The 24,915-nt window shown below is 39.5% G+C and overlaps 2 protein-coding genes across 2 annotated transcripts in view; one reads left to right on the top strand and one right to left on the bottom strand.

Moving 5' to 3' along the window:
* Positions 1–24,915, bottom strand: part of NUP43 (nucleoporin 43) — a 361,785-nt gene that overhangs the window by 218,313 nt on the left and 118,557 nt on the right. The gene's annotated exons all lie outside the window — the stretch shown is intronic.
* IYD (iodotyrosine deiodinase) lies at positions 3,757–13,140 on the top strand. Its single transcript, XM_063308643.1, has 5 exons — positions 3,757–4,048; positions 7,359–7,538; positions 8,737–8,896; positions 9,534–9,690; positions 12,431–13,140. The coding sequence occupies exons 1-5, from the start codon at positions 3,865–3,867 to the stop codon at positions 12,611–12,613; spliced, it is 864 nt and encodes a 287-aa protein (XP_063164713.1). The 5' UTR covers positions 3,757–3,864; the 3' UTR covers positions 12,614–13,140.

Below are 24,915 nucleotides of genomic sequence, written 5' to 3'. Positions count from 1 at the left end.
CAGAGGAGAAGAGAGAATTGCTTGGGGTATCAGACACTCTAAGGTGATTCAGCTTACCAGTGCTTGGTCTCATCTTCTCAAAGGCAGAGTTCTGCTAGTGTGGTTAAGGCCAAACAAAAGCCATTACACCAATCCAACATATATAAAGTATAAGGATGGCCATTCAGTAGTTAAGAGATACAGAAAACTCTAATTCTTTGCTCCTGTCTAGAGCAGTGTTTCTCAACTTTGGCAACTTTAGCTCCCAGAATTCCCCAGCCACAGTCCACACATCTTAAAGTTGCCAAGGTCGAGAAACATAGGTCTAGAGTCATCTGGACTTTTGTAACCCAGATGTGATATGCCTACCAAGGGAACCATTTCCCCTACTTTGTACTACAGTGGGGAATAAGAGACTAATTAACACTGTTTGGCAACCAAAGTGCTCACTAAAACGGTTGCTCAGGCCAACTCAGGGTAAATTGTCCTTAGCTCAAGATATGCAGAAGGATTACTTTAATTAATGCCTGTATCTAGAAACTGGTACAGCACTGGGAATTTAGAGGAAGAATTCTTTGCATAAATGCATTCCAGATCCCACTAGCTGTGGAACATGGGTGGCAAAACTATGGCTCTGCAGATGCTGCCGAATGATAGGATATTGTACTCCTCACCTTGGGACACACTGTGGGGAATTGTAATTCAGCAACATATCCTGGTGAGATTGGAATCTGAATCAATCCTCATTGTGAATACAATTTAGCTTTGCTTTGGAGATGTCCAAACCATGCCCTAACCATGATGATGCCCAAAATAATAATGTGTGTTATTGTGATGTCATGATGCAAGTTCCTTCTTTCATACTGGTTGTAATGATTGCCTACCCTAACAGAACCAGACTCACAAGTAGAGACTTAATGATATTTGATTTATTGAAGAATAGTATGCAGGATCACAGAGAAAGCTGAGAATGAGCAAAAGCGCGCCAAATACAAACTAAAAACCCTCGGTGCGAACGTAATCCCTCCCCTCGCCCAAACCGTTTCAAATTCCCCGCTGCAGGTGCTGGTCACAATCTCTGCCGATGTCCTGGGAATAAAACCTTGAACACAGTAGCTAACCCAAACACATTCCAATCCAGCTGAATACAGATAACAACCCAGGCGACAGAGTCCTCCTCCCCTCCCAAGCAAAGCACGCATCAGCAAAATGACATGTGAAACGTTACGATGTACGTTTAACATTGAAACGATGAACATGACACTGGTGCAAGTGTGTAAGAATTTATATCACAATGTTGCTTCATATTTCAGCATTTATCCCTTCTTGCCTGTCTCTGGATGCCAACGCCTGAACATCTTATAATTTTCTGCCAGAAATATGGAGTACTCTAACATTTTTACTTATTTAGTTAGTCAGTTAACTATACAAGTTATAGAGCCACCCATCTCAGGATACTCTACACACTGAACAAGGTTTAAAACCAAAACCAAGACAGAATATAAAGAACAACCAGAAATAACAAAATAAACGTATGCACGAGGTCTAAAAAAATTCCACTTCTAGTCACAGGACTGGAGCCAAACAGATCAACCACTTAACTTTCCAGCCCCAAAGCCTGGGTAACCCGGCTGGGAGAACAACCAGGCATTTATTGCCTTACAAAAGGCTAGCAGGATTGGAGTCATGCAGATCCAGAGGTGAATGCTATCCACAGTGCAAACACTGTGACGGAGAAGGCAATTGGGGAGGTTTACAAATATAGTTATAATAAAACATAAATAACTCTTCTGACTTGGGGCAGTCTAACAATGACTGCCACTGGCCTAGGTCAAGTTGTAATAAAATGTCAGCCCCACCAGATAGACCAGACCAAGAAATCAGCTCCACAGGAAGGCTAAAACTACTTTTGTTGAGATTGGCTGTAACAGCAGAATCTTGCTCATCGGATTGTGCTGTATCTCTGCCTTCTTCTTATATTCCAGTGAATTAAGGAGGTGTCTGAGCTGCTTCTGAATATTATCTGTCTGTTGTGGAATTAGAATACGTTTCACCCTCTATTGCCCTGGTAATGGATCTTGCATGTGTCCATTAAGGTCATCTTCTTTATTCCCTACACAAAGCTTCCCAACAGAACAAAGAGGTCACCATGTTTTTTCTATGCCTAGGTTTTCCTTAAAGGTAGTAACAGCAAACAGTCCTTGAAAACGAGGCATCTGAAAAGCAATATATCTGGGTCTCCAGGTTAGAGGCTTTGGATTTTGTTTATTTAATCCAAATGCTCCCTTTGTGGTAAATAACCAGAGTCTTCTCCTTAGTTGAACTCCGTATACGGTTTGCATTTGCCTCTTAAGGCAAAGATTGCTGAAATTCTTTGGAGTGATTTTCCATCAAGACAAATTTTAGATTTGCTAATATTTAGGAATTGATATCCCATGATTTAGTTTTAAAGTTTACAGCCTCGCTTAGTTAATATTCTCTGAAGAAAAAAGAAAGGGTAGCACTTCGAGGCCAAATATATGATGTATGATGAAACAAAAGGTAGCAGTGTCTTTGAAGTCCCTGTTTCAAAACTTGATTTCTGGTGTTAACTCACTTATCATAGCTGAACTAAATCTAACAGTGACCATGTTTTTGTCATCATGAGCATAACCATTAGTCCTCCTCCTCCTCGTTTTAATGGCTCCTCCTGAAGAAAAGACAGCCATGCATCTATGCCAATCTCCTTTTGCTGTTTGTTCCTAATTCATACCCATTTGCATTAAACTCCAGTTTTGCAAACAAATAGCAGTGCCAGACTGAAGGTAACTATGATATTGAATTCCTTCAATGACAACTTTTGGTGGGCTTCCAATGAGCAGTACAAGTCCTGTTATAACTCCAAAGATTGATAGTGGAAATAAAACATCGGCTTTAATGATGAAATCAGAGGAGTGGCTATTCAATGTACTGGACACTGTGGACATGCAGAAACCCTCACATAAAAATATGAAGAAGGACCCTTGCTAGCTCAGTAAAACCTAAGTATTTACTGGCATTATCTAAGGCTCCAAAGTAATTTTTTGCAATAAATGAGTATTTGTCTTCTAAATCCTCCAATCTTGAACCAGTTTACCCTCGCAGTGAGCTTTTCTACCTCCTATAGCAAAATAATTTCCCCAGCTTTAGGTACTATGTAATTTGAGTGGGCAGGGACACCAGATGGCCTGCTCAGTGATTTACAGTCTAAATCAGGGTTTCCCAAACTATGATGTACACCTCCCTCTCCAAAGGAGGTGTGAAGAACCTTTTAGTTACATTGTTACTATAAATCCACCTTTCCCAAAGTTTCATTGTATTCTTTTCATTGTTCATTTGTGTTCATTTTGATGTTTGGATTTTTAGGGATGGTGTGTACATTAAGATTACACTAAGGGAGGTGTGATGGCAAAAGGTTTAGGAACTCCTCGTGTAAAATATCTAGAGGGGACTTATTCCTCATCCAAATGATTAGGATGGTTTTGAGTATCTTTCACTGGACCTTTTTGCTCAACCTTGGGAGTTGTCCAAGCTCTATATACAGTACTGGCTCATGAATTCCCAAGAACAATGTAGTAGTTAGATTGGTGTGGTTAATTTAATGTAACTTGGGGTCAGCTTTCGCAATGGGATTTCAACTCAGGTATAAAATAAACAGGCTTAACTCTGGGAAAGAAGCCAGACCTTGTTAAAGGTTGAAGAGCAACTGAGCTGCTTCAAAAAATTCTGGCTTCAGGAAGCCAAGAGCGCTGAACCCTGTAAGTGGGTGGTTCTAATCCTTCTTTGCTATTTGTTTTCAATTTCATTTTTAACAAGGAGCATTTGCTGCATGAGGACTTGTGATACCACATTTGAAACTCACCAATTATGGTGTTTTCTTCCTTAACTCCAGCTGTGGTAGCACTAATCTGTGTCTTGATAGGTATAATACTCAAATGCAGCAGGAAAACTCACAAGACAGAGCTGAGCACAACCAGCAAGAAGGCAGTGTTTTGCCCATGGGGGGGTGAAGGCTTAAAAGATGGCACTGATTTACATGCAGAGGAAAAAGGTATGAAAAACTATTCCTGGCTGAAAATTGGTAGGGTTAGGGTTAGTTGAAATTCAGCCATCTGGAGAGGATCAGGTTGGGAAAGGCTGCTTTATTAGTGTTCAGTTATTTGTGTTTTGAAGTTATCTGTAGCTCCTATGCAGCTGAAGATAAAATCATGGAGTGGTTAGTGCTGGTGTGGCGCTTGGTGTTTTTGATGGGCTCCAGGAGGAGAAGAAAGTGGCAATAGCAGCCTCTTAGCATGTGATGGTATGTGGGAATGACCTTGGGAGACAGGAGGAAGAGCCGCAGCATAGACAACGGTCCAATAAACGAAATTTGAGTCTGGAGGAGGAGGGGTGGTGAAAGCATCACAGAAGGGACCCTCCCTAGTTTTCAGGAGAGTAAAAGTGAGCAATGGGGGGTACTTTCAGACTCACAAGATTCTGTTAATGTAACCTTACAATAAAGATAGAGCTACTACTCCTAGCTGTGCTTGTCTGGACTACCTCGCAAAGCTAACATAGCCTGTGGTCCTCCTTTTTAGTTATATAGAGTAATAACTGTGGCTGATATACAAAGCAGTGAAGCTGATCTGAGCTACAGGGAAGGAAAGCAGCAACAGTGTGTGCATTATTGACAAAAGCTCTTTACCTGTCAGTTATTAACACTGCATCCCTATGTGTTTATAGAGATGTACTGTACGTCCCTGAGGGTTCAGTACAACTTATTCCTTGATGGAAGGCTATGGAATATGCTTAATCACAGTGAGAAGCTTTTTACTGGTGTGCAAATAACCAGATGTAGCTTCTTCCATGTGTGCCAGGTCTTTCCTTGTTTGTTAAAAAAGCACAACCAGTTGTGAATTTTTCCAAATGTAGGATAGAAAGGGAGAGATTTCAACCCAGCCTGACCTGGTGGGGTGGTTACATGCTAAAGGATCTCTTTCCAGAGTGAGCACTGCTGGTTCATTCGGAATTCTGGATTCTCTTGTCCCAATTACCAGCCCAGATGCTGCTGGCTGTGTGGGCAGGGGGGCTTTCCATGCTTTGCAAGCTGGCCTTGGAGGAGGAAGTGAAATGCCAAAGAGAAAGACAGAATGACTACCCCTTCCTCTTATAAAAAGTTGCCTGAGAGGGGAAAGGCACCCTTCTGTAGTCTCTGCTCCTTAGCTGAATGGACCTACCAGTTAATGTTCTTCTGAAGTCTTTCAGGAGCTGGTCTTCAGTGGAATTTTCTTACATTCATTACATAGGCACTGACCCAAATACTTCTTTCTTTTAAGAAAAGTATGAGTACGTGCATGCCTGTGCCAAGACTACTCTTGGAGAAAAGAGTAAGAGGGAACCTCAGCTTACAAGTTTTCTTTTCTTTCTCAGTTGTTTTCCAAGAGTGAGGGTAGCAATAGAAACCTTTCAATGAGGAAATGGGAGGACTGGATGGAAGCCACACCACGTAGTGGGTTGAATAGTAGGGTGAAAACATCAAGACTTGCACTCTTTTATCAGCCTGCTCAGCCAAAGTGACAGTAAGGAGGATAAATCATAAGCCTCGGGAATAACTTACCTCTCAGCAAGCAGTCCGTTACTTTTAAGCAACCGCGTGGCTTGGGTGCATTCAGAAGAGTCACTTCATGGCATGAGATGGCAGAGTGGGAAAAGGTAAGGCTGGTCTGAAGCACTTTTTGCGGTTCTGTCTGCATGCAAAGAAAACATCCAAGCACTATCTTCAAAACGCTAAGTGGCATTGTTTTAGGATCATTAATTTTGCTGCTTTGGGTCAGTTTTGTTCTGCTACATTTAACTCATGGATCATTTCCCGCTCCTTTATATTATGACCAGGAAGGTATTTTCTTAAGGGTTTATGAACATTAAAGATTTGGCATGTAACAAACTGAATGGCAAGGTAGCAAGGCCCTGCTTAGGCACTAGAGTAGACAGCAAGAGCAACATTTCCATATCATTAGCAGCCCACCCCCCAGTTCTTTTGCTCTGAAATTAAAGAAATGAGAGGCAAAGCCAGTGCCTCTGTTTACATGAAAGACATGAAACACTTAGCTGAAATAGTACTTTCTTATACTATGTAGGAAAAAAAGAAAGAATGTGTTTTGCTGTACATTTTAGAAGGCAAAGGAAGAAATCATTCTGCAGCTGCTAAACTCTCTTTTACCTTCTTATGTACTTTTAAAGCATTGCCAAATGCAGTTTAATCCACAACAGTATAGTGGTGTACATAGATTTTAAAAAGGATGCAAAAATAAAATTACAGCAATCAGAGCATAAAACCGCTATTCATCCAGCAAACCAGCTATTGATCGACAAATCAAAGTGAACCAATTAGAAAACCTTCAGAGGCTTAGGCAAACAGGAACCAGCTGATTGGGTACCAAAGTGATATTAGCATAATCATGCCATCCCTGAGTGAGCCATCGCTTCCAGCAGCAGGAGCAGCAGCGGCACCGCCTTCAGCCTCTTCCTCCTCTAATCAGTTGGATTGCTTGGAAGTGGGTGGCAACGGCCTGGACCACCAGGTGGACGTGGAGCTCTCAGGGGCCTGGTGGCTTCCTCAGGGCTTGCTGTTTGCTTCTTTCACTCTCTTCTCATGAGGCTTAGGGTCAGCGCTGCAGCAAGGAAGAACCACTTGGGTGACGCTTCTCCTTTATTCCAACCTCAATAACCACAACTGAGGTGAGCTCCATCACCCTGAAGTGGCCATCTTAGAGGTTTGCCTTGAGGCCCAGAGACTTCTACTTATGCTCCTGCTCACAGATAAAGTTGGTTTATGAGAGGGGGGATACAGGAAGCCTTGCGCCAGGAGATTGATCAGTCAAGTACTGTCCGCTCCAGGGATGAGAAACCTGTTCTCCTCTAGGTTTTTAAACACAAGCTCTTACAAACCCAGGCTTAGGCAAAAACAAATGAAGCTACAGTTCTACACTTCCCGTAGGCAGTCCATTCCCGGTCTACACTCTTTTGGCAGTGGTTCTGCAAGATTTTAGCCAGGGTGGTGGTGGTGGTGGTGGTGGTTTTTCCCAGCTCTACCTGGAGAAGCCAGAAACTGAACTTGACTTTTTCTGCATGCAGAGTATACCCTATCCCAGACAAAAAAAAAAAAGATCCAGCAAATATGGAAAAATAATAACCATTACTTCTGATAGTCTTCTGTAAATATTACTTAAGTGTTTCCCAAAAAATTCTTTGTCAATACACAATTAGATGCACTAGTTAATATGACCAAACACTAGAGTTTTTCCTTCCCAGAAAGAATAATTGAAATCCTTTACACTGTTTTGTATTTGTTTTTGTATTATTTCCCCCACCTTCTCCTGCAGATGATGATGAATGGAATGAATTAGCTCACATCCCTTTTTCAACTGAGCGATACTCTGAAGAAGACATGGTTAAAAGATCAAAGGATTTTTATGAGCTTCTCAATAAGAGACGATCTGTTAGATTCATCAGTGATGAGCCAGTTCCAAGAGAAGTAATTGACAACGTGATTAAAACTGCAGGTACTGCAGGTTTCCCTAAAGGGATATCGTATGATACCTTCATAGGAGTCAGCAACATTATTAAGAAGATGGTGCAGTATGTGAACTCAGTCTTCCTATAATAATTCAATGTTGGTTTCACTATTTGTCAAAGATCACTCTCCCAACATGTGGTGTGTGTGTGTGTGTGTGTGTTCATATTCTTACACTGGCTTAATTTGCATGCTACCAAGATCATGTGAAAAAATATGGACCCCAAAGACAGAGCCATGTTACAGAAACTGGGCCAATGCAGCAGGCTTTGACATAGGCTCTTTCCAATTTTCCTCAAGAATTCCCATACTGCCAATTTAACATAAGAAAAGAGTGTGTGTCAGTATGATAGAGCTAAGAAGGTGATCTACCATGCTGAATCAGGATAAATGTAAATGCTTGCTTGCCACTCTGTACGTGTGGAAGTTGTTTTTCAATTATAGTGCAGTGCTTAGCATTTACTTATCCAAAGGCTACACTTGGGGTTGTGGGTGGGAGGGAGGGGAGGTGCATATTCCAAAAGATAATGGGTATCTCTAAAAAGCACAGCTTTTCATTCTAGTTCATCTGCATTTGATCAGGATTAAACTCAATTAATATGGTTAATCATATATTAATATTAATAATTAATTAAACATTAAAAATTAAACTTTGCTAACAACTTTTGGCACTTGTGGAAGACAGCATTAATGCTTTTGATACCTATAGCCATGTTGCCTCAGGAAGTGCATCTCTAAGGTAAAGTAATCATAGGCGAACTCATGTAAGAAAAAATCAAACGAACAGCAGTGTTAGACATAGGAATAAGATAATAGTTTGGAAGCAAAAGATATCCTTTAGATTGCTTGCATGAATCACAGGAGGCACCCACCTGCCCAAAGCTTCCTCTTCTACACGAAAGTGAACAAAATGCCTTTCTGAAGATCGTGATCCATAATTTTATAAAAGTTAGCTATTGTTGTTTCAAGTTAGGGCAACGCATTTAGGTGATCAAATGCTTTTAATCAAAGTTAATCTAACCAATTATCTGACTGAATGTTGTAATCTTAGCACATACTGTAGCTATATCCTAGTTCCAAATGCAATGGGGAAAAGTTCAAAGTTGTGAAGCCTACTTTTTCTTTCACTAGAAGCCCATCAAGCAGCTGTAATTTTAATCCAAATATTTCCTTTTATTTGATTAAAGGAACATCCCCTAGTGGGGCACATACTGAACCTTGGACCTTTGCGGTTGTCAAAGATAAAGAAGTAAAGCATAAAATCCGGCAGATCATTGAAGAAGAGGAAGAAATGAACTACATGAAACGAATGGGAGACAGATGGGTCAATGACTTAAAAAGGCTGAGGTATCAATAGGAGGACTGCTGCAACTTGGAGGGAGTGATCATTATGTTCTTTAGGTTATAGGTATAAGGATCAATTTAAATCAGCTCATTCGTGTCTTTTTTTTCCTGCGTACCAGTACGAATTCCTAAACATGGTCCTTTGTCATATACATCCATTCAGACAATCATTAGATTACGTACAATCTAATTAATCATGAAATAAGTGTTTTTGTTTTAGTCTTGAAATTATGTTTTGCAAATTCTTAAAATTGTACCATGCCCCCACTAAATATTTGCTATCGTGTTTGAAAACACATTTCTGCCTTTTTGTGCATTTAAGTATCTCTCTCTCCAGCATTTTGTTGTTGTTGAAAACACCAAATCCCACCTTTTTTCTCAAGAGACTTTTTAGGGCAACCAAGGGTGATGAAACAGTAGAAGCCAAATGTAGCTGGTATGTTGTCCCAGCCAAGGTGCTGAGCACAATACAAAGGTTTTAGATAGAAAAACAATAGGTGTTACGTCTGGCAGCTTTTAAAAGAAGGTTGTAGAAGGTTTGCAACTAGACTCTTTTATTTATTGTATAATGCATTTGCATTTTACAGCTAATGCAAATATTTTATGCTGAATAACTGTTTAAAAAGGACTCTTTTCTTAGGACAAACTGGATAAAAGAATACTTGGACAGAGCTCCCTACTTGATTCTCATTTTCAAGCAGGTGTATGGAATACTTCCAGATGGGAAAAAGAAAACTCACTACTACAATGAGATCAGTGTTTCTATTGCCTGTGGCATCCTCCTTGCTGCATTACAGGTATGCTTGCCATTTGGGTAAGAGCGAGAGCAAGATGAAATATGATAAACATAGAATATTAGGCACAACTGTAGTTTCTAGGAAACCAGCACCCACTTTCACTTCACTGCAAATTGTATTCTAGACCACACATCTGGGGAAAAAGAGAAATTGGTTATGCTTTAATAGAAAGGTACTTTAGGCTGTACACAATATTTGATACAATATACAGGCTATTGAGGGACGCGGTGGCGCTGCGGGTTAAACCGCTGAGCTGTCGATCGGAAGGTCGGCGGTTCGAAACCGCGCGGCGGGGTGAGCTCCCGTTGCTCGTCCCAGCTCCTGCACACCAAGCAGTTCGAAAACATGCAAATGTGAGTAGATGAATTGGTACCGCTTCGGGGGGAAGGTAACGGCGTTCCGAGTCGTCATGCTGGCCACATGACCCGGAAGTGTCTATGACAACGCCGGCTCCAAGGCTTTGAAACGGAGATGAGCACCGCCCCCTAGAGTCGGACACGACTGGACTTTACGTCAAGGGAAACCTTTACCTTTACCTTACAGGCTATTGTAATCTTGGGGAGTTGGGGACCTTTATTTAAATCTATTGGGCAAGTTTAGAGCAAAGTTAAGATACCTAAATCCCATGGCAATCTGACAATATAATATAAAGCATATTTATTTTAAACCATTTATGCTATGTATGTTTTAGCTAGAGTACTGTAAACAGAAGGCTTGGGCCCTTTGTTTTAGTGGGACTGGGCTTTCTCCAAATTGCTCTCTATTTTTTTTAATAAGCGTAAGCGTATTTCTAAGGCATATTTGTGTCTTATCCCTACTTTAAGATACTCAAACTGATAGTCGGATTTATAATGGCACTTCGAATTATGAAGAGATGATACAGTACTGAAAGTGATTTAGTGAGCATCATAGCTAAGAGAAATTTAAAATCCTACTTATTCACATTGGAGTAGTTCATAAAGTGATTAATCTATTGAAACAAAGCAACAATTACCAAATGTCAGCATGGATTTGTCAAAAACAACTCTCACCAGCCTAATGTTACCCAATTTTTTTAACATGTAATTTTTAGTAGATTATGGGAATGCTGTAGTTGTAATGTATCTTGATTTGAACAAAGCATCTGATGAAGTACTCCATGACATTCTGATTAACAACGAAATCTAGACGTAATTATTAATTATAGACTTTATGATAAAACAATTAAGTGGATACATAGGTGGTTTGAAACTCATACTCAAAAACTGCAGTTCTTTATTAAATTTAAAAAAATGAATGGTTGATATAAGGATCAATCGGCATGAGTTGTTGAATTTTTGCCCCTGTCTGAAAGGAGAAAAAAATAACAAGAATTATGTATTTTCTAAAAACAGTGAAACATTCTGTATCATCTTTTATGCATAGGTTTGGTAGACCATAGTTCATTTCATCAGAAAGCCACACTATAATAATCTGCTTGTCTTTTAAGTATTAAATGATTCTGGTTTTTTTGCAACAGACTCAATGCTTTTGGAATTAAGTATAGCATACATTCCAATATACATTACAAATTGGCAGACGTACATAAGCATTATTAAAATGCCCCCAAATAGGCTAGTTACAAATAAATATATATGAACATAGTGTGGTAAATGCCTTATGAACCCCATCTGACTGAAGAGCAGGTAACCGTATTCCCTTGAACAGAAAATAACCATGTTGTGTCAGGACAGTGTTAGGAAAGAATTTCAAGCTGTAACAGCAGTTCAACAATTACCTGGGAAAGTGACTGTGGCTGGCTCCCCAATGCTCTGATTTTCAACCTGAAAGAACTAAAACTGCGCTGATACTGGAGGACAAAATACCCTCCATCTGCTAATACTTTTAGACATTAAGAGATCTGTGGAAAACTAAATCAGCAATCCTATGGTCCTCTCTGATTGAGAACTTGAAATTATCCTTTCTGCTACCATGTTAGTTACTTTGTTGGATTTGAACACTGGAATAAGAGACACCTTCTGGTCACCAAACATGTTCCAAAGAGCAGGAAATCTTCACCAGTCTTTGAGTATCTTCTCTGTAAAAACAAAATAGCTGGTGATGATTAAAAAAAGAGAGAAAGAGACACAAATACCACTGTTCCCCTACATGTGGCAGGAACCCAATAATGCTTCTGTTATGCCAGTTCATCCTCCATGTAGGATGTGACAGGTAGGGTGTTCTATAATTAGATATACGATGTGGGTTTATACTAAATAGTATTGGAGGTACATACAACGTGCTTTTATATATATAAAACTACAAAAATATGTCAGTATTGAAGAGTGTCTAAACATACACTTTCTGAAAAGATCATGCATGTTCAGGCATATACTAATCTATCTGTTATCTATGTATCTATCTACATATCTATCTAATCATTTATACAATTGTTGGTATGCCACCTACTCATAAGTGACTTACAATATAAGAACATACAAACATTAAACATGTATAACAAATCACTAATGCTGTCACCTAAACTGATGGTCTCTGCAAAGGCCTTAAGGACCTCTTCCATTTTAATAGCCTTCTTAAGCAGGGAAGGGACCTCTTGGGCTGAGGGACAAGGTATTCCAGAGTGAAAGGGCTATTAATATTAGTAAAGTGTGATGAAAACTTGAAGCCATAGGTTCCTCAGAGATTTATAGGGCATGAGCAAGGAGGATGAAGAATGCCATTCTTACAATATGCCAATATGTTCTCTTCTTTCTGCTTTTAGAATGTGGGCCTGGTGACAGTTACTACTACTCCGCTGAACTGTGGCCCACGCTTAAGAGTTTTGCTTGGGCGCCCAGCAAATGAAAAGCTGTTTCTGCTGCTGCCGGTTGGGTACCCCAGTGAAGATGCCACTGTGCCAAACTTGTCCAGAAAGCCACTGGATGACATTATGGTGGTTATATAACATGGAACATCGGTATAAGAACATTTGTTATCCTTGATTATTTCTGTAGGACAGATTCAAATAAGTGGAAGCATCTTTATACCTAAATGTGGATCTACAGTATGTGTGTCTTTCTTCAGCCATTTCTAGGTAACTTCAAAGCAGTAATAATGAGAATATAAGCAACTGAATGTAATAGTGAACAATCAAAATGTGATTGGAATAGTTATTGATGAGTATTATTGGTTATTCTAAGGACAAAGTTGCAGTGGGATTTTAGTGACTTTACTCAATTGGGTTTATAATTACATTTACATTTAGTTTAAATTTACTTTCTTAATATTTTGAAGCATTTGATTTGCACTGTCTGTGTCCATACCCTAAGGTGTCACTTAGTGAAATGTTAGAGTCCCCATCCTACATCATCTTGCAGAATTATATTTTTAAGTATAATGGAAAAGGACAAGGGCTATTCCTTCAGTTTGACTGAAATATCATATCATAAAAACAGCATCTCCTTTGCATTAAATAAAGGTCAGAAGTAACAACTGCACATTGGCACCATTTATTGTTTCTAGTGTGTTTACTTCCCTCATTCCGAGGATGGGATGGGAAAACAATTCATATCCACTTGTTAATTTAATCGCTGTGCCAACCTTCCCTCAATATAGTGCTCCCCAAACGTATTTAAGTACACCCCCCATAATTCCCAAATAGCAGCACAGTTTTGGGGGAAGCCTCTGTAATCATTAATCCTGTGTGGAAGGGTAGCCACTACCCTATAAATGTGCCCAATATATTACGAAGAATATAGAACCACTTTTTTTTGACATGGTAAGCATAAACAACATATAATCTTTGGAGAAAAAGCCATTATTCTGTGATTTCTATAAGCAGACTTGGAAAGAAAAGCTCCTCAGGAGCCACATTTCTCAGTCACGGTAATCCTCTCTTGCTTGCTGAACTAGGGAAAATGCAAAAATTCTGCTCTAAGGCAAAACTGAGCTTTTATTATTCTTTTTTAAAAAAGGTATAGCAACAATAAGCCCAACATAATTTTGTAATAAAACCAGATGGTAGTGCAAAACAGTGATAGCATGGGCTGCTGAAGCTGTAATAATAAATGGCTTGCATCTACCATCCACAGTGAAATTATGAGCAGGGTTTTGGTTTTTTTTTTTTCCCTTTTGAATGCCTATTTCAATCTAAGAATTGTGATAACAGTAATGGGCAGAGAGATCCTATGTCAGGGTTCCCCAAAGGTCGATGGGACTATCCAAGGGGTAAATTGTTGTTGTTGTTACTATTATTATTATTTGTAGTACTATTAGTTAAAGTAGTATTTATTAAGTTACTTTCATATAATAAATGTTTGGGGATCAATGAACAATCTGAAACTTCATGAAGGGGTCAATGAGGTGAAGAGATTGTAGACTCTTGTCCAATGATTTCATTGGAACCCTCCTTCCCTCCTTCCTCATTACACCACCTCTATGGCTGACCTAATTATTCTTCCAGTTTGGGAACATGGAGAAGGGTTAAATTCACTTAGCAATCTCAATTCTCAGCCCTCCCTAGCTTGCTTTCTGATTGACATCTGCTACTATACTCTTCTACTCTCTCCCCTGCATTAAGGAACATGGAGCCCTTGAAAAGCTACTGCAAAACAATTCTACAATTCCCAGTGATTCCAGACAGGATGATGAAGCATTCTGGGAAGTGTAGTTCAGCCACCATCTATAAGACTACCAGTTTCTGCCCCATATTCTTCTTGGTGTCGGAATTACTGACTTTGGGACTAGCCAGCTGCTGAGGCCAGCGGTATTGATAAGGAGGGAATTATTTTTTAGAATTGTTCTGCTGAGGCTGGAGTCCGGTTTCTGACTGTGTAGGGAGAAATCCAAATAACTTTATGGCACTTTTGATGTGGTCCCATGGCCAAGGGATTACAATCTAGCTATCCAGTTTAGTTCAAACGGAATGAAATCTATTAAGCAGAGAGGTAGAAAAGCTTACTGCATTCTTACACACATGTAGTTGTAAAACCACATTTACAAGGAGAAGCTATTTTCCCCTTCCCAAAATACTAGAGCCAAAGGTTGCCCAGTGAAATTGAATCCTGGAAGAATCAGGCCAGATAAAAGGACTTTTTTTTTACACAACATTTAATTCAACTTTGGAATTCGCTACCATGAGATGTGGTAATAGCTACCAGCTTGGCTGGTTTCAAAAAGGGATAGACCGATTCATGGAAGTCTTGGGGATCAGTGGCTATTAGCCTTGATGGCAGTGTGGTTGCTTCTGAAGGCCATCTGCTGGGGAACTAATTGATGGAGTTTTTAAAGGTTAATAAAAGAACTCCAAGCTGTCATGAGTAAGGATGGCGAGCAGGGGGCTCCCATCCAGACTGTTAAGCGCATGCGTAGCACTGAGGAATTAGGTAGCCATTCAAAGAGACACAGATCGGGACCGCCTTAACCTTTGGGGTTTATATGGCTGGGTTTTTCCCACACTTCTTCAGTTTGCTAGGATTCCTGTTATGTACAAGCAATAAAACATTAGAGACCAGTTCCTTGTCTCAGCGTGTTTCCTGGCAGTTAGGACACAAGCAGCTAACAGCAATCTTGCAGAGTAGAAGCGTGAACCAAAAGAGAACTTGCACATTAAGCTTAATTGTGTTCAGAAATAAATTCAGTCTTCGCACTGTAGTTAGATGAAGAAAAATAGAGATAACTTACTTTTATTCAGTAGATCTGGATATAAGTAGATTCATAGTAGAAAGCATTTAATCATCACTGGTGCTTGGTAGCAGAGGATGGTTGGGGGAGGGCTGCATTCCTGCAGCAGCTCCTGCTTGCATGTCTGCCCATGAGGTAATGGAGACTGTTAATCCCCAAGCCCAAGAAGAAGGAGAAAATGGAAATCAGGTGACCCATGTGACATCCCACAAGCACAATAGAGATGCAATTTGCTAGAGCCACCCCCTTATGCTTATGAAACAATGCTGAGTTGATCCCTGATAATTCCAACACTAATGGGCTTCCTTGTGTAGTTGGTTGGCCACTGCGAGAACAGACTGCTGGAGAACATCCAGCAGGGCACTGTTTGTGTTCTTATGTTCTAGACTCCTTGGCTCTGTTGAGACATAAAATATGGGTATATAACTAAGATATCATGTTTATTGTTTCTCAAATCCAGGTGGGAAAGCTATGGGTCCTGCTTGGAAAGATTTTTCACTAATCCTTTTTTAGTGGTAAACCAGGAATTTACAGACTTGCTGGAAGGATTCAGGCCAGGGTAAGACATGTTCTTCTGCTATACTGGTCAGATGATGGGACCAGGGTATCCCGTTATCTTTAACCATTTGTGTTTGTGTGGGTGTCTATAATGAAGAAGATTAACAAGCCATCCAGAAATCTATTGATGGGTGATAGCACAGATATCCTTACATTTCTTGATTAATAGATATATTGTCATCCAACAAGATGAGAGCCACTTTGGTGTAGTAGTTAAGGCACCAGGCTAAAAACTGGGAGACTGAGAGTTCTACTCCCCCCTTAGGCACAAAGCCAGCTGGGTGACCTTGGGCCAGTCACTCTCTCTCAGCCCTAGGAAGAAGGCAATGGCAAACCACTTCTGAAAAACATTGCCAAGAAAACTGCAGGGACTTGTCCAAGCAGTCGCCAGGAATCAAGCTGACTTGAAGGCAGACACACACGCACATCCAACAAATGTTTTATGAATGGCCACTGCTAATGATGTAGTTTTCTCTCTGTGTTGTCTGCATTTCATTGCAGTGTGACCTCCCTTTTTATAACTACGATACATACAGTGATGTAGGATAATGCATCACTGTATGTAATAAGCTGCCCAGAGTCACTTGTTGAGATGGGCGGCTATAGAAATCAATCAATCAGTCAATCAAATAAACAAATAAACAAATAAATAAATAATATTCCATGCTAATTATGAAATAGGCTGTAGTACACAAAACCTTGGCCAGTATTTCTCAACCTTCTCTAGCTAGCATTCTGGGGAATTGTGGGGTTGAAGTCCAAGCATCTTAAAGTTGCCAAGATTGAGAAATGCTGTACCGTACCACAAATGTAACTGCAATAAATTTGAGAACCACTAGATGGCACATTTGCTCTGCTTGAACTGCATATATGCTTAGTTTGTTTATTTGTTTAGAGCATCCAGCTAATCTTGCCTGATCCTGAAAATGATACAGTTATACCTGTTTAGTATTTGGATGGGAGAACACCAGGAAATTCCACAGCTGAAAAGGAGACTGGGAAGTCAAAAAAGCATCCTGAAAGAAAGCAGTAGCAAACAATATCTATGCTGTTGCCAAGAAGGCTGGCTGGGGAATTCTGGGAGTTGAAGTCCACACATCTTAACGTTCCCAAGGTTGAGAAACACTGGTTTAGAGTAAATGACCTAATATTTGTTCCAATAAACACTAGAGCACTCCTGTAAGGATTTGGCTATTTAATTGGTAATTTAACATAGCAAACATTTTCTGTAAAATAGTAAATATTCCTTCCAGCTGAGTCCTGGTAACTGTTTTCTTGGCTACAGTATAGACATTGTTTGCTACTGCTTTCTTTCAGGATGCTTTTATGTCAAGATGTCAGACTCCTTGACCAAATGTCAATACAACATCTGATCGAACTCGCTTCCATTTTGAAGAAATCCAGAACCCATGTCAGCAGACTGCAAGTCGCCAGCAGGGAGGGGGAATGAGGTTGGAGTGTGAATTATATTGTTTGGGTTAAATGCCCCTTGCCAAGACCAATGGGCAGAAACCATTCAAGCCATCTGCTAGTACCGGGGAGGGGAGCATACCTAGGTGGGGAGTGTGTGTGTAGGGGGGGAAATAGAGGTTTGTGATTTTAAACTGCAGAATGCATGGGAAAAGGCCCTTCACAACTTTTTCCTTGTATCAGAACACTTCACTTCATTAAACAGTTAATTGAGCACAAGTCTGTAGACTGTCTTCGAGTGAATGCTCGAGGGGGCTGGTCCTTACACAAGATTAGCTGGATGCTGCCATCTGCTGAGATCTAATTAGTGTACATTGGGCATAATCATTGTAAAGTACAAATTACAATGTATACTTAAAGTAATTGATAAGTGTTATACTTACCTTTATTACTGTATTCATTATGAAAGTTGTGAACATTCCTTACCTTTTTAAAATTTGATTTTTTGGGTGCATATTCTATTTTGTACCAGGATCTTGCCTTCTTTATATGTGAACTCAACTCTAGGTAATGTAATGTTGATGCCCAAGGTCTCATAGCTGTCTTCAGCACCTCTGCAAGAAAAATCAAGGACAGTACAGACTAACCTTTCCAGGGTCAGAAGTAAAAGTACAATCCACTGCAACATTTTATGCCCACAAAAAGGCCTACAGATGTAAAAGAGAAGTCATGTGGATCCACCGAGGGCGGGCATGTAGTTCAATGGTGGAGCATCTGCTTTGCTTGCTGAAGGTACCTGGTCTAAACCCTGTCATTATAGTAAAGATAAAGCCTCCTTGGAGTCAAACTGAACCCTGGTGACTAGACAGATGCATCCATGTGATTTTCTTGGTAACAATATGAAAGTATTGTAGCACTGGCTGTTGTTGCCAGCCTCTTCCAGGACGTTTTAAAGTCTTACCAGTGTAGCATACCACTCTGGCATTTCTTGGTGGCCTCATACCAAATAACTAATTAGGTCCAGCCCTGCTTACTTCTTCAGGGTCAGCCAAGGTCATCTGGTGGCATCACCTAATAAGCAGGGCTGAAAAAAACCCTCCTACCTGAAATACGTGCTTTTGATAAATGCTCCTGAACAATAAAAACATGGATATAAATAAGATGTAGGCAGATCCAGGGCTGCAACAGTGCTTTTACTGCTTAATGAGACGGTCATAGTTCCAACTTCCAAGTGCTGCAGAGACAGACACAAAATGAAGCTCAGGTGGGAGGAATAATTTATTTACTAGGGCTCTGCACTGGACTTTACGTCAAGGGAAACCTTTACCTTTACCTAGGGCTCTGCAAGGCAGCTTAAATGGCAGAAAACTACAGCATAAAATCCACCCATTTCTGGTCTAAAACACAGGACAGGGCTGCCCTTCCTGCACTCTCCAAATGGCACTCCTGTATGTAAATTAGGAATAACATCATATGTTATTTCCTGAACGTAGCAGCATGAACTTTGGATGATGCTGAGGCCTGAAACAGTTCATGATAATAATCATTATGTTCATTCTTCTGAACTGTATTTGAGAAAGGCGCCACAGCAAGTAACTGATGTCTGTACTTAGTCCACAGCTATTATCCGCTACTCTTTCGACTGCTGTCTTTAAACCATCAATCTGTTTAAGTTACTTAAGAAGTTAATAGCTAATTCAGTGTTTATGGGTATGAGGGATAGACTGGCAAAGTGAGGTCTTTTGAGGTGCCAATGGCTTGGCTGAGGATGAAACAGTTCTCAAAATGTTTCTTTGCTGCACAAGCTCCAGAGACAGTACGTTCTTAAAGGATTTTTAATTCAAAAGCAGGGTGGGGGTTGGAGGGGGCAGGAAAAAGGGAAAGCCTACAGGAACAACCACATTGTTGAGGAAGAAAACAGCATTTGTTTGTTTTTGAGTCCTTAGGTTTCTGATGAAGTAGTGTAATACATTCCGCAACCACTTCTATGATTTCATGCTGAGCCTTCCTTGTATTTTGTAACTTTCTCCCCGATGGCTGCGTAGTATGAATTACACTGATTAAACTGTGTTTTCTGGAGAAGTAAACAGAGGAGATGTAGACTGAGAGAAAACTGAACATCCCTTGTATTGGTGTGGGATATTTTTGTTTTTATTGTCCTATAATTTTGCAAGTTTCTCTTCATTTCTTACTCCAATCCTTATTCTTTTTATATGGATGTCCAATTTAGAGATATTGTTGTTTTCTGATGCTGAGTAATACAAACTTGAGGTATAGCCAAATATAATAATGTTTTGTAAAATTCAGCCTACTCACTGGTAGTACAATTTTTTTCCCCATTATCTCTTCATATCCTTCCTTCCTTCCTTCCTTCCTTCCTTCCTTCCTTCCTTCCTTCCTTCCTTCCTTCCTTCCTTCCTTCCTTCCTTCCTTCCCCTTAAAGCCTTCAGGATGTCTCTCTTCATAGTAATGACAGGGAGCGAGTCAAATAACAGTATGCTAAAAAAATGAAAAGAAAAATCTGTTTATATAGTCCTGGGTAAGATACTCATCCAAGGTCCAACTCTATTTAGCTTTCCAGATCAGCGAACCATCTTGCTGAGACAATTGGTTCTGGAGGATATTACAAACCCACTGTAGCTGTTCTGGAGGACATACATGTGGGAGCTGAGATGACCCAATATGCCAGTATTGTTCATGCCACAGGTAAATAGACGAAACCATTAGATTTCATTTAAAAGCCCAGTTTACATGACCCTATTAATAATAATGCATCATTAGCAGCAATAGGTAACCTACTATTAAAATACAGTGCCACTATTATATACATGCAGATGGCAAAAGGCCATGTGATAATTTCTCTTGGGTGGTTAATGAAAGCTTTTCCAGAAAATAGAAATTATAATAACTATTTTTTGTTAAGGTGGGATTGTTTTTGGCTGTTGCTACTGTGCTTGCAACATGGGGTTTTTCCTCCTGTTTTAAATTTCAAAGTAACCACTAGATCAGCTGAAAACATCTAAAATAAAACCATTTCTGACAAATATTTTGGCATTTTAAAAAATGTTTATGATCAGGACTTCCCTCAAATCAGGAAACACATGCATATACAGTATATGCACACCCTCCCCCTTGTTTTCTAAAAGGAATTTTAAACACTGTTTCAAGTCACAATCTTTTATAGTATGAAGGCTATGATATCACCAAATACAAATCCTGATTCTTACAAGCAGGAACCTTAAAACAAAAAGTCTAAAAAGAAAGTAGTGAAGTAATCTATTTATACTAACTGCTCAGTCATACTTCCACCAATACAAATAATCAAATGAATAACTGTTTCAAGTTGAACACAATTATCTCCTTAAAGTGCTATGTGATTTATTCCATGCTGTAAAGCCAATAGAAGGAAGTTTAGTCATTTAGGTTCCTTTCAGCTGATATATATGACTAATGTGGAAGTGACAGAACTTGTTTAATATAAATTATTGTCTACCAGAAATATTGCAAATAGAAATGTTTTTAGAAGAAGTGAACTGAATTTTGCTTATTTTAAAGTAAAGAGACATCTTGATTCTAGAGAATTTTTTTAAAAATCCCAGATACATAGTTGGATAATTACTTTATTAGGACCTACAAACTTAGGAACTGGGCAAGCTTTGGAGTTCCAGAAGTCTTCATTGGCCTAAGAGTTACAAAAAGCAGAAGAGGAGTCCTAAAACTTCAGAAACTATTCTGAAGAACTTGTATTGGATTGGAATGGAAAATGATAGGCTAGACTCCAAACTTCCATAGCTGGTTAAAATGATTGAGACAGCTATGGCATTGAATCTGCAGGCAGTCCTGGAAAAAGCAAATTATATTGATTCATTTTAATTCAGCTTCATTGCTGGCTGTGTGGTAAAGACTAACAGAGGGGATGCAACCCTACTGATTAATCAAGAGTCCTCAATAAATCATACATTCTCAGAGATTATTTAGAGATGTCCTATGTCTTAGAAAAGTAAGACAGCAGTTGCTTCAAAATCGGGAGCTATTCTATGAGTTGATCTGCATGAAGTTGCCGCAGTGCTAATATGGGGCACCAACTGTTTCTTGAAGACAGGATAACATCATTCTTTAAATGACCTCAGTCCACTGGGAAGACATCCTCCATCCATTTTTTCCTGCTATGCATCAAAAGTCTTGTTTTCCAACTATGGTGGCTTAAGCAGTGCTGTCCGGTTTACTTGTGCTTTATTTCATTGTAGGATAACCCTTTTAATCCAGTTGCTACCGTGCAGTGTGGCAGGAATGCCTCCTCCCCTCTGGCCATTGATTGCTGCTCTCCATGAGTGTTTTGTCCCAAGCTGCTAAACTGGTACAAGGCAGAGCATTTCTCGTCTCTCCCTTTTACAGCTTCATTGGTGGACTGGTGAAAACTCCTCCTCCTCCTCCTACTCCTCCTCCTCCCTTTCTCCTCCTTTTTTTAAGCAGGTGAAGGTGACAAAAGTTCTGCCAGCTTCCCCTTCTAGCCCAAGTAACAAGAATAATGCTAAACTTGTGGTGTTGTCCTTTTTTTCTTTTTTCTACCAGGTCCATTGGTGAATGCACCAGCTGGGAAAGTGTCAACATGAGGTGTAATCAATGGAGGACACCTCCTAAAAAGGGTCTGTCAATGTAAGCCATGAGTCCTCAAAGACTCACCCATGGAAAGAAAAACAATGGATGTTTTCTTCCTGTCATGGGTGGGATGGGCAAAGAAGCAGAAGAGTCCACCAGTGAGGGGCCATAGTAATTGCAGCCCCAAGAAAACACCAGACTGTCACTCTGGCCAAAGGGGAGTAAAGTTGGTTGAGATCTGGAAAGGGATTTCTTAAATTGGCTTCACTTGACCCACAAGAATCAAGCAGCTTAAAGGCTGCAGTGTGGAAAAGTTCTGTGATATTCAGGATTCCATTCTGACTGCAATGCTTTTAAATCTCTACATGAAACCCACAAGGAGAATCATGAGGAGGTTTGCAGCTGGTACTATCAATATGCTGATCATACTCAAATCTATTTATTGATAATCTCTCCAAGAATTGGTTTGTCTCCCCAAAATGCCTCCCTGCATCTCACAATAAATGGAATGAGAGATGATAGATTAACATGAAATCCAGCAAAGATGAAGTGAGGGGTCACAAATCTTTTGTTGTTTATTCGTTTAGTCGCTTCCGACTCTTCGTGACTTCATGGACCAGCCCATGCCAGAGCTTCCTCTCAGTTGTCACCACCCCCAGCTCCCCCAAGGATGAGTCCATCACTTCTAGAATATCATCCATCCACCTTGCCCTTGGTCGGCCCCTCTTTCTTTTCCCTTCCATTCTCCCTAGCATCAGCATCTTCTCCAGGGTGTCCTGTCTTCTCATTATGTGGCCAAAGTATTTCAGTTTTGCCTTTAATATCATTCCCTCAAGTGAGCAGTCTGGCTTTATTTCCTGGAGGATGGACTGGTTTGATCTTCTTGCAGTCCAAGGCACTCTCAGAATTTTCCTCCAACACCACAGTTCCAAAGCATCGATCTTCCTTCTCTCAGCCTTCCTTATGGTCCAGCTCTTGCAGCCATATGTTACTATGGGGAACACCATTGCTTTAACTATGCAGACCTTTGTTGTCAGTGTGATGTCTCTGCTCTTAGTCACAAATCTAGAGAAGTGATAAATATTTCTGTCATGGTGGGGTTACCATCTCCCAGAAGAAGCACCTATGAAATGGGAATGCTTTTGGGCCTAGATCCCTTTTGAGTTTCCCAGATTATAGCAATGGCCAGGAGCACTTTTTAACAACTTCATTTGATATACCAACTACATCTACAGTATCCCTGGGTAAAAATGATATTAATACTTGGGACACCACTGAAACTAGCAGCTTATCTGCTTGCCTTTCTGTCTAGTTCCAGAAACTTTCATTAGGAGAGAACTCAGGAGTCACTGAGATCTGGAAGAATGGAAATTCTTATAACTATGCTAACCACATTCCACTGTCATTTTTTCCCTCCACACCAGATGTATAGTGTTGATAATTACTTTAAGGCCCTACATGGCTTGCATTTGGATTGCTTGAGAGAACACCTCTTTCTATATTGAGATAATTGTTTGCTTGTCTACTAATGACTCACTGCCCCTCTTTCTGTGTAGCCACCCCAGATTTCAGAAATGTAGCTCCTGAGTTGAGGAGATAGAATCTTTGTTGGCTTTGAAAAGGCTCTATAAAGCACATATTTTCCAACAGGCTTTTAATGGTTGATTTTACTGTAATTGTTTCAATGGTTGTTTAAGTATCACTCATCTTACCTTTGGTTCTAAGATTTTATTTTATTTTATTTTATTTTAAGCTACTAAAAATGTTGATAGTCAAGAATATACATGTCTAACTGAGGAAAAAATAAATAGTCAATATGCAAACTTCCTTCCTGTAGCTCCTGCTTCAGTGTTGACTTGAAATTTAGGACTAGGTTAGATTTGCGAAGTCTTTCCATTCAGCTTCTGATCTATTGTTCACTTGTTCACAGTGTCAGGGTTAGTCTTATCTGCAACAAAATTAATAATTTCTGAGAATGCATTAGAAGTTAAACATGTTGACTGAATTCTGACTGTTCTTAACATTTAAGACAAATAAAATCTAAAAAATATTGAACACATCCCCTGAAGCCTAGTAAGTCAGCTCTCTTCTTCTTTTAAAGTTTTCACTGATTCGTTGCAAGAATCTTCACAATTCCATGAGGTAGAGAAAATTAAAATTGAAATAGAAATAGAAATATATATCATTATATTATATTGTTTATTGATGTAATTTAATCTGATTATTTCCCTAGCTTGATGTGGAAGCAGGACTATACTCTTTGGGATTAGTAGTAGACTATGATTTTTAGAACCATACTATTTAAGATAAAGTAAATGGATGAGGTCAAAGAGATTGCTGAAATGTCCTTGGAAGAACTATGAAATATTACTAAAAACAAGTCAATATGGAGAGCATTTGTCCATAAAGTCGCCAGGAATTCAGCCTAACTCAATGGGCCTTAACAATTTGATTTTTTTTTAAAAAAATCAGATATGTCATGAAAGAGGGATGAATAAGACAATATCTGGATTCTCAGTAACTGTGTGACAAATAATAGAAAATTCAGAATGCTCCAGCTCCCCATCTCTGGCTGTATATAAGAAAATTCCAGTAGAAGACTTCATTACTCAGAGAAGATAAATAAAGGGGCATAACAATGACTTTGGTTCAAGTAGTCTCAAATGAGTGCATAAATTATATATAAAATGTAAATGAAATTGCATGAATGTTGAGGTTTCCTTAGGATAAATTTTAAAAACATCTTAAGGTTTTTTTCTATTGTTTTTGAACATGACAGTCCAATGATCCCTTTTTTATACTTTACAAATGACAAATCCAAAATTACTACCCCTCACTGCTGAACTTAAAAAGCCTGCCTGATGAACAATCACTTTTTAAATACTGTGACAAAACCATATAGCTTACAGAAAGGTGGATTTGCCTGACTGAAAGATATGGATGGTTTGGAAATTTTATCACCTTATCATTTTATAAAGCTAATGATTGCATTTAGTAAAAAATGTGTCAGTCATTTGC

The sequence above is a fragment of the Candoia aspera genome, chromosome 1 (assembly GCF_035149785.1).
Source record: "Candoia aspera isolate rCanAsp1 chromosome 1, rCanAsp1.hap2, whole genome shotgun sequence".
Lineage (NCBI taxonomy): Eukaryota > Metazoa > Chordata > Lepidosauria > Squamata > Boidae > Candoia > Candoia aspera.
The sequence above is the reverse complement of the archived record's forward strand: the minus strand, read 5'-3'. Positions and strand labels throughout refer to the sequence as shown.